General features: G+C 50.7%; 1 protein-coding gene across 2 annotated transcripts in view; it reads left to right on the top strand.

Annotated features, from left to right (window-relative positions):
- Nucleotides 1-16,551, top strand: part of AQR (aquarius intron-binding spliceosomal factor) — a 276,039-nt gene that overhangs the window by 182,585 nt on the left and 76,903 nt on the right. For both annotated transcript variants that reach the window (XM_029599025.1, XM_029599024.1), the window contains exons 23-24: nt 147-258; nt 10,130-10,239. In XM_029599025.1, coding sequence (XP_029454885.1) covers nt 147-258; nt 10,130-10,239 — 222 coding nt within the window. The remainder of the gene's footprint in view (nt 1-146; nt 259-10,129; nt 10,240-16,551) is intronic.

Raw genomic sequence — 16,551 nt, 5'->3', positions numbered from 1 at the left:
TGAAGCCTCTTGGGAGACAATATGATTGGGTCGTGCCCCTCAGAGCATTCATTCAACCCACCCATCATAATCTGCTCTTGTAATTTTGCTGAAGGTTACAAAGTAGTTTCTTTTTCTGAAGACTTATCCCACTTCTTGTTTTTGTAGGTTGTGGGACCCCCTGGTACGGGGAAAACAGATGTGGCAGTGCAGATCATTTCAAATCTGTATCACAACTTTCCAGAGCAGAGGACCCTCATAGTAACGCATTCCAACCAGGTATGTGAACGACTCAGATTGGGTTAACACAGAAGAAAACATAATTACTGGGGTTTTTTTTAAATATTATTTTATGATAACATTTGACGAATACCCTAAATTAAGAAAATGAGGTACACAAGAAAGAAGCAAAGACATCTATATACACTATATATACACTATATACACTAGCAAGAAAATAATTACATATATTCTTCCTGTCTAGCCCACAAATAGCAGAAGTGGAAATTAATACAATAATGGAACTAGTTAGAAGAAAAAAACCAAACATTCATATAATATAAAGCAAAACAAAAAATGAAATTATATAAAAACTGTAGTGTATCTATTCCATCTAGCTTCCCCTGGGCTTCTACCTTGAAGTGATAGAGAAGTCTGTGGGGCAGATTTTCAAAGGGGTACACATGTACCCCCCGAAAAACCTGCCCCCTGCGCACGCCGAGCCTATGTTGCATGGGCTGCCGGCGCACGCAAAGCCCCAGGACCCACGTAAGTCCCAGAGCTTTCCTCGGGGGGGGGGGGGGCCGTGTTGGGGGCGTGTTGCGGCCGGAGCGTCATCGAGGACGTTCCGGGGGCGGGGCCGAGGGTGTGGCCGTGGCCTCTGGACCAGCCCCCGGACCGGAAACATGGCACGCCGGCAGCTGGCCCGGCATGTGCAAGTTACGCCTGCCTCGGGCAGGCGTAACTTTTGGATTAAAGGTAGGGGGGAGGGAATTAGTTAGGGCCGGGGAGGTGGGTAAGGTAGGGGAAGGTGGAGGGAGATGGAAGGAAAGTTCCCTCCTCGGAGCGGCCTCGGAGGGAATGGAGGCAGGCTGCACGGCTTGGCACACGCAGGCTGCCAATTTTGCGCAGCCTTGTGCGCACCGACCCCAGATTTTTGTTTGCGCCGGGTGCGTGAACAAAAGCACACGCGTGCGTACTTTTCTCACAGGACAAGCAGGATGGTTGTCCTCACAAATGGGTGACATCGAGGATGGAGCCCACCACGGAAAACTTCTGTCAAAGTTTAAACAGAACTTTGACTGGCCCCTACTGGGCATGCCCAGCAAGGCACTGACCCTGCAGCCAGCAGGGGTCTCCCTTCAGTCTTTTTTTTTTCCGCGCAGCAGTTGCCACGCGGTGAAAGGAGCTCTCTAACCACGTTCCTGACAGGAATTTGGAAATTAATTTCCTAAGAAAATTTGCCCCTCAGGGGTCTCCCTTCGACAAATTTTTTAGTCATCTTACGGAACCCGGTAAGTTTTTTGCCTTTTTCCATCGACTGCCGTCGATTTTGGCCCTCGAGGCCTGTGGGCACTTACCGATCCCCAGCCTAAATTTTGGCTTTCAGCCATGGCAACGGGATTCCGTCGTTGTCTGGATTGTACCCGGACTATGTCCATCACAGACCCCCACAGGGTTTGTGTAATGTGTTTGGGTAGTGGGCATGATGTCCTGACTTGCACCAAATGTGCCTTAATGACACCCAAGGGTCGCAAAGCCAGGATGGAGAAGATGGGGCTCCTCTTCCATGCACCAACCCCAACACCATCGATAGCATCAACGTCATCGGAACCGGCACCGTCGAAGTTGTACCATCATCGTCAACCCTCCGGTGACCGTCCGCCATCGATCGCTTCTCGGCCGTCGACTCCCGTCCCTTCCCCGGATGGGCGAGGGGATCGGAAAGAAAAGCACCGCCATCGACGGCATAAGTCTCGGCCTGTCGAGGATCCTCAGCCATCGACCTCTGCTCAAGCCGAGCCACCGACAAAGAAGCCGCGAACAGACCGGATGCCCTCCACGTCTCGTTCGCCGGCATCGAGGAAACCCTCACCCTCTCGGGGTGTGGGGGCCGTGATCCCACCGGTTACGGTGGTCCCTCCAGCCCTGCCTCAGCCTCCCTCTCCCGTCGAGCCGGGTATGGTTACCCCTGGTCTCCGGGCAGAACTGGACCGGCTGGTCCAGGAGGCCATCGAGAAAGCGATGAAGAAATTACAACCTCCATCGGCACCGTCTCCGGCACCGGTTCCAGTGCCGCCCCCCGGCACCGACACCGGCACCGGCTTCGCCACCGAGGAGGGGAACCGACCACCGAGCCGTTGATACAAGCGCTAGCACCGCTACTGAGCCGCATGGAGGCACTCGTGACGGGCCCTTCCATCGGTTGATTCCAGTGCCATTGACAACACCACCGTCTCCGACTGGTTCTCATCGGCAGGAGAAACACCGTTTCGAATTCCCCCTTCCGGGGTAGTTCCATCAGGTACCTTCTGGTATATCTCCACCGATTATCCTTCGGCTCCATCGATTCCGCGCCAGGCACCGATTCCATCGGCAGCACCGAAGCCATCGATGCCATTTCTGGTTCCACCTACTGCACCGATTCCACCTCGGTTTCCATCGATGCCTTCAGAGCCTCAGCCAGGTCCACCAGGCTACAAGCCACACATGATCCCTACGATACCTGGGGTGATGATGATGATACCTCTTCTGACACAGATCTGCCTTCGCCACCATCTCCTACAGAGAGTAGAAAAAGATCTCCTCCTGAGGATCTATCTTTCATTAATTTTGTGAAAGAAATGTCAGAAGTTGTACCTTTTCAACTACAATCTGAAGCTGATGATAGACACCAGATGATGGAACTACTTCAATTTCTGGATGCTCCAAAAATCATCACTTCCATCCCTATACACCAGGTGTTTTTGGATCTGCTCAAGAAAAACTGGGAATCTCCTTCATCGGTGTCACCAGTTAACAAGAAAGCTGACTCCACATACCTTGTCCAGTCAGCACCAGGTTTCCAAAAGCCTCAACTGGACCATCGCTCTGTTGTGGTTGAGTCCGCGCAGAAGAAGGCCAAGCGTCTTAAGCCGCACTCTTCTACCCCACCTACCAGGGACAACAAGTTCCTCGATAGTGTAGGACGGAAAGTGTATCATGGAGCTACGTTGATTTCACGCATAGCTTCATATCAACTTTACATGACTCAATACAACAGAGCCATCTTTAAGCAGATGCAAGACTATGCTGACACGTTGCCGGACCAATACCAACCACAGCTTCAAGCCCTTCTTCACAAGGGATTTGAGGCAGGGAAGCACGAGATTAGGACTGCCTATGACATATTCGATGCTTCCACGAAGGTTTCAGCCACAGCCATCTCAGCCAGACGTTGGGCTTGGTTAAAGTCATCCAACCTTCGCCCAGAAGTCCAAGATCGTCTTGCTGATTTGCCCTGCTTAGGCGACAATTTGTTTGGAGAGCAAATTCAACAGATTGTGGCGGAGTTAAAAGACCACCATGAGACGTTGAAACAACTCTCATCTGTCCCACCTGAGGTGACCTCCAAGCAACCGCAAAAGAAGGACTCTAAGAAGTCATTCTTTCGACCACGTCGCTACTACCCTCCGTCAACTAGGGCTCGTCCTGCACGGTCCTCTACCAGGCCTCAGCCTTGTCAGCCGAGAAAGCAAAGACCTACTGTAGCCCCACCTCCTGGGCCTACGGCGGGCCTTTGACTTCCCTGTATTGAGCACATGCCATCTCCCTCTTCCACACATCCCTGTGGGGGGTCGACTGTTCCACTTCTTACACCGTTGGAAACAGATCACCTCAGATCAGTGGGTGCTAGCAATTATCGCACAGGGTTACCACCTCAACTTCATAACACTTCCGCCAGACTCCCCGCCCCTTCAGGCATGGAGTCTAACCAGCCATTTCACTCAATTACATCAAGAAGTATCCCTTCTACAATCAAATGCTATAGAACCCGTCCCTCCTTGTCAACAAGGGAAAGGATTCTATTCCAGATACTTCCTAATACCAAAGAAATCAGGGGGGCTACGTCCAATTCTGGACCTTCAGGCCCTCAACAAGTATCTGCAAAAAGAAAAGTTCAAGATGGTAACCCTGGGCGCCTTGCTCCCTCTGTTGCAAAAGGGGGATTGGCTGTGCTCTCTCGACCTCAAGGACGCTTATACCCACATTGTGATCACACAATCCCATCGCAAATATCTACGGTTTCTTGTAGGCCACGACCATTATCAATACCGTGTCCTACCTTTCGGTCTGGCTTCTGCCCCACGAGTCTTTACCAAATGTCTCGTGGTGGTAGCAGCATTCCTAAGGAAGGAAGGTGTCCACGTCTACCCCTACCTGGACGATTGGCTAATCAGGGCCTCCTCCCAACACATAGCTCAATCCTCCCTAAAATTGACAATTCAAACACTCCTTTCCTTAGGGTTTCTTGTCAATTACGAGAAATCTTGCTTAGTCCCGTCTCAAACCTTATCCTTCATTGGAGCAGACTTGGACACCTTGCAGGCAAAGGCTTACCTTCCTCTTCAGAGGGTCCACACCCTAATATCCCTGGCTCGCCAGCTCCAGTCTCAAAACACTGCCACGGCTCGCCAGTTCCTCATTCTCCTGGGACACATGGCATCCTCGGTTCAAGTCACTCCCATGACCCGACTAGCCATGAGAGTAACACAATGGACTCTACGACACCAATGGATTCAAGCTTTTCAGCCTCTGTCCTCCATAGTCACAGTCACACAGGCCCTGCGCCTATCCTTAACCTGGTGGACAACTCAGGTCAACCTCCTTCAGGGCTTACCTTTTCTTCCACCGGATCCGCAAGTAATCCTAACCACCGACGCTTCTCACATCGGTTGGGGAGCCCATGTGGACAACTTCCAAACCCAAGGGTTATGGTCCAAAGAGGAAGCCGAACACCAGATAAATTTCCTGGAACTTCGCGCAATCCGCTATGCACTCCGAACTTTCAAAGATCATCTATTCCATCAGATAATCTTAATCCAGACGGACAACCAAGTGGCCATGTGGTACATAAACAAGCAGGGAGGCACAGGCTCCTTCCTTCTGTGTCAGGAAGCTGCGCAGATCTGGGCGGAAGCCCTCTCCCACTCTATGTACCTCAGGGCCACTTACCTGCCGGGAGTAGACAATGTATTGGCAGACCAGCTGAGCCGTGTCTTCAAGCCACACGAGTGGTCACTCGATCCTCTGGTAGTGACCTCTCTGTTTCACAAGTGGGGTTTTCCCCGCATAGACCTCTTTGCGTCCCCTCCGAACCACAAAGTGGACGATTACTGCTCTCTCATTCGGAGCCAACACTTTCAGCCGAGAGATGCCTTCTCCCTCAAGTGGACGACAGGTCTGCTTTATGCATTCCCTCCACTTCCTCTTCTGTCAAGGACTCTCGTGAAGCTACGCCAAGACGGAGGAACCATGATCCTGATAGCACCCCACTGGCCACGCCAAGCGTGGTTTCCCATACTCCAGGATCTCTCCATCCGCAGGCACATCCCTCTGGGAACGGATCCGCATCTGCTCACTCAAAACGACGGATGCCTCCTCCATCCCAACCTCCAGGCCTTGTCCCTGACGGCATGGATGTTGAAAGGTTAGTCCTTCAGCCTTTTAACCTTTCGGATTCGGTTTCTCGTGTCCTGATAGCTTCACGAAAACCCTCTACCAGAAGATCCTATTCATATAAATGGAAAAGGTACACATCATGGTGCACTTCTCAGTCCCTTGATCCCCTTTCCTGTCCAATCTCTAAGTTCTTGGACTATTTATGGCACCTATCAGAATCCGGTCTAAAGACCTCTTCCATTAGGATGCATGTCAGTGCGGTAGCCGCCTTCCATAAAGGTGTACAGGGTGTCCCTATTTCAGTACAACCCCTGGTAACACGTTTTCTTAAAGGCTTGCTCCATCTGAAGCCACCCTTACGTCCTCCGGCCCCATCTTGGGACCTCAACCTGGTTCTTGGTCGTCTAATGAAACCTCCTTTCGAACCTCTGCACTCCTGTGAATTAAAGTATCTCACATGGAAAGTGTTATTCCTTTTGGCTATCACTTCAGCTCGCAGGGTTAGTGAATTGCAGGCCCTAGTTACCTATCCGCCTTACACTAAGCTCCTGCAGGACCGGGCGGCTACTCCGCACTCACCCTAAATTTTTACCTAAGGTAGTTTCTGAGTTTCATATTAATCAATCCATCATACTACCTATCTTTTTTCCCAGGCCCCACTCCAACTCCGGGGAACAGACTCTGCATACCCTAGACTGCAAACGAGCTCTAGCTTTTTATCTAGACCGTACAGTTGCTCACAGGAAGAGCACTCAATTATTTGTCTCTTTCCATCCTAACAAGTTAGGACATCCTGTGGGTAAGCAGGCTCTTTCCTCCTGGTTGGCGGACTGCATTTCTTTTTGCTATCAGCAAGCTGGCATTCCCTTTCAAGACCGTGTGAAAGCACACTCTGTGAGGGCCATGGCGATGTCAGTGGCACACCTTCGATCGGTGCCGCTTCCTGACATCTGCAAAGCTGCAACCTGGAGTTCTCTCCATACCTTTGCAGCCCACTATTGTTTGGACAAAGCTGGAAGACAGGACTCCATCTTCGGCCAATCTGTCTTGCGTAACCTTTTTCCAACGTGATGTACCAACACCCTTCCACCTTCCCGGTAGAGTGCGGATGCCTTTTACCAAATACCACCCCAGTTGTTGTGCCTGTTGCACGTCATTGGGTGCATTTGGTGCAAGTCGGGACATCCTCAGCTCGGTACTCACCCATTTGTGAGGACAACCATCCTGCTTGTCCTGTGAGAAAGCAAATGTTGCTTACCTGATGTAAACAGGTGTTCTCACAGGACAGCAGGATGTTAGTCCTCACGAAACCCGCCCGCCACCCCGCGGTGTTGGGGTTTGTTTTGTTTTTACTTTTTAGGCACTGCCTGTAGCTTTGAAAATCAGACTGAAGGGAGACCCCTGCTGGCTGCAGGGTCAGTGCCTTGCTGGGCATGCCCAGTAGGGGCCAGTCAAAGTTCTGTTTAAACTTTGACAGAAGTTTTCCGTGGTGGGCTCCATCCTCGATGTCACCCATTTGTGAGGACTAACATCCTGCTGTCCTGTGAGAACACCTGTTACATCAGGTAAGCAACATTTGCTTTCTAAAATCTGCCCCTGTGTGTGCTAAAGACCCTAAGACCAATGCTGTCCAGAGTCTTGTTCTCCTGGTAGGGACACCAGTGACAGTAAAGTCAAAGGCGAGGAACCAGACAAAGTGCAGCCCAGTTCCGGCTGTATCATACAATGTAAAGATCTCAGTGGCAGAGCAAGCAGATGTAAGAAATTCTTCTTCAGTGACTGCAAATGCAGGTGAAGTCTGTAACGCAGGGGTTTCTAACCTTTTAACACGTGTGGACCCGTTTTCAACCTACAAACATTTTGTGGACCTCCACATGCTTCTCTTTAATTTTCACATGCAGTTAAATGCCCTACAGAACACGGATTCGGGTAATAATAACATGCACATCAGAATAATTTGTAATGTATAAATCTTAATATTAAATAAGGAACGATTTCTGATATAAGCTGTGCTCTCTCTTCTGCCTTCCCTCCACCTACAGACCTTTCTTGAGTCCTCTGCCTCCTGCTTTTTCCTCCCTGCAGCCCTTTCTCTCGTTCTGCCCCTCCTGCCTGCCCTTCCTGAGTGCTTACCCACCTGCCTTCTCCCTCCACAAGTGCCTTACCTGCTCCCCTGCTTGCTCCCACCCATGGCACCTTCTCTGCTCTCCTCCCCTCCCCTCCTGTAATGCCCTTCCCTGGTACTTGCCCTCAAGGTTTCTTCCTGAATGTTTTCCTTCCTGTGCATCTTCCTCCCTCCTGCCCTTCCTCCATGGCCTCTTTCTGAGTTCTGCACACTCCACCCCCGCCCATGCCTCATCCCTCTCAATGGCCCCTTCCTGAGTGCCTTATCTCCTGTCCTCTTCCCCTTGGGGCCCCCTTCCCCAGGCTTCCTCCTCTCTCCCCTTGGCCCCAGCCCAAATATAATTTTATTTATTTATTTGGATTTATTACCCACATTTTTGAATAAGAGATTCACCCAAAGTGGGATACAACTTATCTGAAAGGAGACTAAACAGTTCTAATCTGAAGGAGACTTTAGTAAGGACAAAACTTGATATCCATCAACAACAGGACTTAACTCTGTAAAATGTTGAATTGGACTAAACTTGAAATAAATCAACAGGTCTAAGAATACAACAAATCTTAGTAAAATCAACACAGGATTAATTGGAAAAGAATTTAAACATCTTGGTATAACAATAGGTTGTAGCAGCACCTTTAAGACGCCTATAAGGTACCAGTTTATTGCATGCCCTCTGGACCTGCTCCTTCTTAAGACCCTTTCCAAGTGTTTTCATTCCTATGCTTTCCCTCTTGCCCTCTCCTCCCTCTGACCCTTTGTCCACATGTTTCTGAGTACTGAGCCCACTATGACTTTTCCCTCCTTCCCTCCTATCCCAACCTTGGCCTTATTCCCTCCCTGTCAGGCCAGTAGTACAGCCAGAGCACAAGTAGCAGTGGCCAGACATGCTCCTCAGAGTTATCACCCTGCTTGCTACTGCCTCTGGTTATGTGGTGCAGCAGCTGGTGAAGGTCCTGATGACAGTGTGCTTCCCCGCCTCCTTTCAGCTCAGCTTTAGACTCCTCATGGTGACAATCAGCTGCCCTCTTCCCCGCCTCCTCTCTGCATCCATTTGGGTTTCTGAAGGCTGTGATCTTCCTCTCCTCGGCATGTGATCAGGCAGTGGAATTAGGCAGTAGGAGCCTTAGAGCGAAGGTCCTCAGTGGTGAGGTCAGCCTGCTCTTTTTCTTAGCAGTTGCACTTTGGTTGCCTCCCTTCTGACGGACAGAGGGTCCTGACCTCTGTGGAGCTTCACTCTAAGGTTCCTGCTGCCTGATCCCCTTGCCTGATGACATGCCCAAGGTAAATAATAAAATTGGTTACAGCAACAAATACAGTGCTAATCCTTAAAACCCCTTCCCCACATCAGCACACTTACATCTCTCCTCCTATAGCAATATTCCTCCTCCTCCCTTCTCTTCTCCTCCACAATAAACAAAGCATAATGTTCAGCATCCCCCCCCCCCCCCAAGTTAAATAAATAATGCACATGCATTGCATTTTCAAATCTATCTATGATGTGTTCATGGAAAATGTACTGCAATGCAGATGGTTTGAAAATTGCCTCCAAAATGTATCAGGACAAAAAAGAATGGAAACCTAGGAATAAGATCAAAAGAAGGTATGATAGAGCAGGTAAAAGAAAAGCTGGTATTTGGAAGAGTCTAACTGGTATCACTGCTGTCATGGGTTTGGTGATTTGGTACACCACTGGTTAGGCAATCAGGAGGAGAATAAAGCCTCTGGATAGAAATGTAATTTTTTTCAGTCTTAATTTGCTGCTCTATTGAATTGGATTAGAGATCTCAGAATGTTTTCTTGCTGAGTTGATATCATCAGACAGCAAGGTAGCCTTTGTCTGCTAAATTTCTGAGACCCCTAATGCAGCAAAGTACACATCCTGTGGCGCAGATGTTATTACTTTCATGCAAGACCCAAATGTGAAGGGAAATTTGTAACTAGTAAAGTTACTGTACATTATCAGAGAGTGGTGTGCACGCATGTCCCAGAGGTCCCCAGCAAAGCGGAGCTGCCATCTTTCTAGATATTAATGGGAGAGTGCAGCAGCAGGATCCTTTCTCAGCTGCCAGAATATGTGAATTTTGTAGTGCATAGATCATTGGAATTCCATCTGCTGACCTCAGTTTACAAAGGACACTTTATCAGGTCTGAACTCTGCTTTGTGCTTTTAGAGTTCTTAAGCACTCTAATTTAAGGATTGCCTGCCTGTTATCTGCTCTGGGTGCAAGCATGTAACCAAAATAGGCAGGCCTTTTCTAGCTTGCTCAGCAGGGAATTGACAAGTTCCCTGCACACACCCCCTTGCAAGAGCTACCTTGGTGTCTAAAAACTGCTTCTTGCCCCCTTATCACTGTCACTGTCTAGGCCCTGAACCAGCTGTTTGAGAAGATCATGGCTCTGGACGTTGATGAGCGTCACCTCCTGCGTCTTGGACATGGAGAGGAGGAGCTGGAGACGGAGAAGGATTTCAGTAGGTGAGAAGGGAGGGTGAAAGGCTGGCAGAGAGCAGATGCACTGCATAAATAGCCAGCATTCTGTTATGCTTCAGTTTACCCAGAGCAAGGGCAGACACTTGTTAAGCCATCTTGTCATTAGCCAGTGGAAACATTTAATGATAGCATGCTTGTTTTGGGATTTATTCCAAGTAGAAGTCAGCCATCTTGAAATGCTTCTCTGTGTTATATTACACTGTTTACAATGGCACTAAGCCCATGTAATTCAGAAATCCTCGCCAGAGGCAACTCTCTAACTTCCGCTGAACCTATCAAGGAGATCACATAGAATCCTAGAAAATGAGAACTGGAGGAGACCTCAAGAGGTCGTCTAGTCCATTTCATGGGCTTTGCTTCCTTGTAGGTCCCAGGAAAAGCCTAAAGTAGTTCCCTGTACATAGCCGGATCAGTCCAGACCGTGGGTTGAGCCTCCTTTCCAGCAGGTGGAGACAGACTAAAACTGAAAGGGTGTACTATATGAGGACAGAGCCTATCCTGTAACCCTTCAGTATTTGCCTGTTTCCAGCAGGTGCATCAGCTCACCCTTCGGTCTCCTGATTTTGGCTAATTAGCCGGCTATCCTTCTTTCTTTAGATCAAGCAAGTACTTCTTCTTAGTTTTTGGATTGGCTCTTTCTTAAAAAAAAAAAAAAAAGAAAATAGTTATTCTTTTTTCCTGTGCAGGAGACGGTACCATCTCGTGGCTCTTTCGCCCCTTGTGCGGAGCATAGCCTGAGTCCGTGAGTGCTTCCAGGTGTGGGGACCGAGGCTGGTGGTCCAATTCTCGTCTCCCCTCCTCTGGCTGCCGAGGGGGCTTAGAACCCCATTGCTGTGCTCAGTCTGGAAAAAAAAAAGGAGAAAAAGTTTAAAAGTTATTTATTGACTTTTTGTATAGCACTTGAAAAATATTTTTTACATTTTTCTTACTTTTGTTCTCAGGGGGCTTGAACAGGCAGCCAGACAGGCAGGAGTCAGCAGGATTTCTCCCCTGCTTCACTCCTGCCAGCGGGCTGCCAATCAACTCTATTTTTAGATTTTTTTTCTCTTCAGAGCAGCTTCTCTCATGCCGCGGCCGGCAGCCTGCCTTGCCTGTGGGCAGACCTCGTCGCGATTTTTGCGCGAGGGACTCTACTCTGCCTGACTGCCTTCCTGCCTGCCGGACTGCCGGGTGGGGAAGGCCCCTCCTCGGCAGGACAGGCAAATTTAGCCTGGGGATTGCATCCCCAGCGCATGGCCAGGTCGTTCCCGGGTCGGCAAAGCCCGGGAACGGCGGCCATCTTGGATTTTTCGGCAGCTCCCGTTTCGGAGCTGCCTGGGGCTGGGGAGCCGAATTATTTTGATTTACGCCCCAATTTAAGCCCCGAGGCCTCCCAGGACGTGGTCCCTCACCCCCCCCCCCTTCCACACCACCTACGGGAAATCCAGGGCCCGTTTTTCTACGGATTTTGTCCTCCTCCTCCACAAATCTTATTTAGCTAGCCTGCAGGAGGAAGGGGAAGGTTCCCCCCTTGACCCCCCCCTCTGGTAAAAATTCCATGCTCAGCGCCGTTGACTGGTTGCCCGGCTGCGGAGCCTCCGGGATCTCTTCGGGTGCGAGGGGTCCCGGGTGTGCCCCCCCTTGACCCCCCCCCCGGTGGACCCGGTACTTCCGGATCCTGACCCCATTTCTGATTCAGCTGCTACCCTCCCACCTCTGGAGGGGGACGATCCCAAGGTCCTCCGTATGTTCCAAAGGGAGGAGCTGGAGCCCCTCATCCCCTTTGTACTCCAGGAATTGGGATTGGAGGGGGCCCCCCGCGAATACCCTTACGGCCTCCTTGCCCAAAAATATGGACCCGGTCCTGGTGGGACTCAGGGCTCCGCCAAGCGCTTTTCCATTTCATCCCATGCACAAGCTATTGCTCCTGCGGGAATGGGAGGCTCCCAAAGCGAGACTCCGGGTGGGGCGAGCTATGGACAAACTCTACCCCCTCCCGGAAGAATGTTTGGACATGTTGAAAAATCCCTCCGTGGACTCCTCCATCTCCGCGGTCACCAAGCACACCACTATCCCTGTGGAGGGATTGACGGTTCTGAAGGACAGACAGGACCGTAAGCTCGAGGCGCATATGAAACGCATCTTTGAAGTCCTGGCCCTGGGGGTCCGCGCGACTGCCTGCAGCAGTATCATGCTGTGGGCAGGTGGACTCAACAGTTACTCGGCACCTAGGACCTCCCGTCGGCAGAGGCGGAGCAGGCCGAATGTCTGGACGCCGTCATCGCCTATGGGGCTGATGCGCTCTATGACCTCCTCCGCGTCCAGGCGAAAGCAATGGCCTTGGCAGTATCCGCTCGACGACTCCTCTTGCTGTGCAATTGGTCAGCTGACCCGTCCTCCAAAGCACGGCTGGGCTTGCTGCCCTTCAAAGGTAAGTTGCTGTGTGGAGAGGACCTTCAGAAGCTTATGGATTCCTTGGGGGAAAATAAGGTCCATAAGCTCCCGGAGGATCGTCCGAAACAATCTCGCCCTTTTACACCTTCCCATCCCCATTTCCGGGGACAGAGACGGTATACCCCACGCGAATGGGGTGGCCCCTCGAGGGGTTATTCTTCCCGGTCTCAGTCTTGGTCGCAGCCTTTTCGTGGGCATCGGCCCTTTCTCAAGGGCCAGCCCGCGCACTCCACCCCTAAGCCTGCCACACAATGAAGTTCAGTCGGCCCGTTCCTCGGTCCCATTTTTGGGCGGCCGCCTCTCCCTTTTTTTCAAGGAATGGGTCAAAATCATGTTGGACCAGTGGGTTCTCTACATTGTACGAGACAGATATGCCTTCGAACTTGTTTGCGACCTACTGGATCTCTTTCTATTCTCCCCATGCGGGCGTTCCAAACGGGAAGTGGTAGAGCAAATCCTCGCCAGACTACTGAGTCTGAGCGCAGTTGTCCCAGTCCCGGAAAAGGAGCTTGGCGCAGGCCAGTATTCCATTTACTTTGTGGTTCCCAAGAAGGACGGGGCTTTTCAGCTGATCCTAGACCTCAAACTGGTCAACCGAGCTCTCAAGATCCCACGTTTTCGCATGGAAACCTTGCGAGCGGTCATCGAGGCGGTTCTCCCCGGAGAATTCCTCGCCTCACTCGATTTGACAGAGGCGTACTTCCATATCCCGATTCACCGCGATTACCAGAAGTATCTTCGTTTCCACATCCTCAACCGGGATTTCCAGTTTCGGGCCCTACCTTTCGGCCTTGCGATCGCACCTCGCACCTTCACCAAGATCATGGTGGTGGTGGCGGCAGCCCTTCGCCGGGAAGGCATTCTAGTTCACCCCTATCTGGATGACTGGCTTGTGCGGGCCAAGTCGGAGGCTCTCTGCAAACAGGCGGTAAATCGGGTATTAGCCCTCCTCGCGTCTCTCGGGTGGATAGTGAATTTTTCGAAGAGCAACCTTCAGCCCTCCCAGGAGTTAGAGTTCCTGGGAGCCCGCTTTGACTCTCGAGTGGGCACGGTCTTCCTGCCTCGTGCATGGGCCCTCAAGTTGATCGGCCAGATTCGGAATCTGCTCTCGTTGCCTCTGCCAACGGCCTGGGACTACTTGCAGGTCCTAGGGTCCATGGCTTCCACCATCGTCCTAGTTCCCTGGGCTTTTGCTCATATGCGACCATTACAGAAAGCTTTGCTATCCCATTGGCAGCCGGTGTCGGAACAGTTTCACATAGTCCTCCCCCTTTCGGCCTCTACCATCGCCGACTTGTAGTGGTGGCTTTCGCTCCCCCATCTTCTCCGGGGAATACCCCTTCAGTCTCTACAGTGGACGATAGTAACCACGGACGCCAGTCTTTCGGGCTGGGGTGCGGTCTGCCTGTCCCGGTCCACTCAGGGGATCTGGTCCCCGATCAAATCTCGCTGGCACATAAATCGGTTGGAGGCCTGGGCTGTGCGCCTGGCTCTGCAGGAGTTCCTGCCCCTCATACGCGGCAAAGCGGTCCGAGTGCTGTCCGACAACTCCACCACCGTGTCTTACATCAATCGTCAGGGGGGCACCCGCAGTCGCCTGGTGGCCCTGGAAGCCAGCCGTCTCTTCACCTGGGCAGAACGACACCTGGATGGCCTGGTGGCCTCCCACATTGCAGGCAAGGAGAATGTTCAAGCCGGTTTTCTCAGTCGCCAATCGCTCGATCCGGGAGAGTGGGAACTCTCGGAAGCAGCCATGGATCTGATCGTCGGTAGGTGGGGTCCCCCCACCTGGACTTAATGGCGACTATGTGCAATGCCAAGGCCAATCAGTTCTTCAGCCGCTGGAGGGACCACGGCTCGGAGGGCGTGGATGCTCTGGCTCTTCCTTGGCCCATGGACATCCTTCTGTACGTGTTTCCTCCGTGGCCCCTAGTGGGAAAAGTTCTCAGGAGAATAGAACTCCACCAGGGGCCAGTGGTTCTGGTAGTACTCGAATGGCCTCGCAAGCCATGGTTCGCAGATCTTGTCAACCTGGTGACGGGCGGACCTCTGTGGCTACGGTAAAGGACCTTACGCTCAAGACAATTTTTCTTGTTTCAATCGCCTCTGCTCCGTGGGTCTCTTGAGATTCAAGCGTTGTCCTGTCGGGAACCCTTTTTGTGATTCTCCGACTCCGGTGTCTCTCTCAAAACAGTGCCCTCTTTTCTTCCGAAGGTGGTGTCCGCCTTCCATGTCAACCAGTTGGTAGAGCTTCCAGCGTTTTCTCCGGAGGAAATTGCCGGGTACCGCTGGAGGCGACCTTCGTAAACTGGATGTCAAACGGGTTCTACTCAGGTATCTTCAGGTTACAATGACTTTCGGGTCTCGGACCATCTTTTTGTCCTCTGGAGTGGTCCCAATCGGGGCAAGCCGGCTTCTAAGACCACTATTGCACGATGGCTGCAGGAAGCCATTTCCTCGGCTTATCTCTGCCAAGGACGGGCAATTCCGGAGGGCTTAAAGGCTCATTCGCTACGTTCTCAGGCTACTTCCTGGGTGGAGAGCCAGTCGGTCTCTCCGCAAGAGATTTGCAGGGCCGCCACATGGACGTCCCTGCATACTTTTGCTCGACACTACCGTCTGGATGTGCAAGCTCTGGTTTTTGGTTCCTTTGGGCGGCAAGTGCTTCGAGCGGGACTGTCTCAGGTCCCACTGGGATAGGGAAGCTTTGGTACATTCCACGGTCTGGACCGATCCGGGTACGTACAGGGAAAGGAAAATTAGTTCTTACCTGTTAATTTTCGTTCCTGTAGTACCACAGATCAGTCCAGACGCCCTTCCCTGTTTGTCTTTCTTTTCTGTCCTCTCAAAGCTTGTTCTTGCAGATTCACAGATTTTGGTACTTCATTCTATGCAAGAATACTGAGCAATTACACCGGATTCCTTGGTTGTTCATGTACCAAGTATATGCAAGAGCGGATAGTCAAACCGTGTTTCTTACATTGTTCTACAGTTGCTCAATTGAACTTTATGGTTACTTGCTTGATCCTATTCTGATTTTGTTGTTTTCTGCTTTGACAATGATTATACTGAAGGGTTACAGGATAGGCTCTGTCCGCATATAGGACACCCTTTCAGTTTTAGTCTGTCTCCACCTGCTGGAAAGGAGGCTGAACCCACGGTCTGGACTGATCCGTGGTACTACAGGAACGAAAATTAACAGGTAAGAACTAATTTTCCTGTAGTTGAGAGTGGGGTCAGGTGAGGGTCTGGAAGAGGCCACATCAACACAGACATAAAACATCTAAATTATTTTGTTCTCTTCAGATTGTACAGTGCCATACTCCTGCAGATATGCAATTCAGTCAGTGTAACTTTAGGTTTGCTAGCATAAAGTGCTGCTTTAAAACAGAAAGCATGTTTGGAAAGATTTCTGGGAGGCATTAGTGTTTGTTCTTCACTATATTTCCTCTCCTTACTCTTTTTTTGCTTGATGGTTATCAAGGAGCCATTGTGCACAATCCTTCAGTATTTGCTCTAGAGAGTTGCTGTTATCCCTCTGAGAGCAGTATGTATGTATTTTATTTACGAACATTTGATAGTCTGCTTTTGCCATGTTTGGTCTCAAAGCGGATTACAGAAATTAAGAATTTGGTTTTCCTTTCATCCAGAGGTTGTTAGTGATAATTCAGCATCGTTCCTGAATTATCCCAAGTGGAAACCCAGGACTTTCCACTTGACAGTTCATAGCATTAATCACAGGTTTTATCAGTTTGACCTTGGAAAGCTGCATCATAAACTGAACTTAAAAGTTTAACTTATTTCTGCAGGTCAGCAGCCTATTCAGTTAGAGACAGCTGGCTGTTTACAATCTAGCCAGTGTGC

Source organism: Rhinatrema bivittatum, chromosome 4 (assembly GCF_901001135.1).
Source record: "Rhinatrema bivittatum chromosome 4, aRhiBiv1.1, whole genome shotgun sequence".
Classification (NCBI taxonomy): domain Eukaryota; kingdom Metazoa; phylum Chordata; class Amphibia; order Gymnophiona; family Rhinatrematidae; genus Rhinatrema; species Rhinatrema bivittatum.
This window is presented reverse-complemented; position numbering and strand designations above follow the sequence as displayed.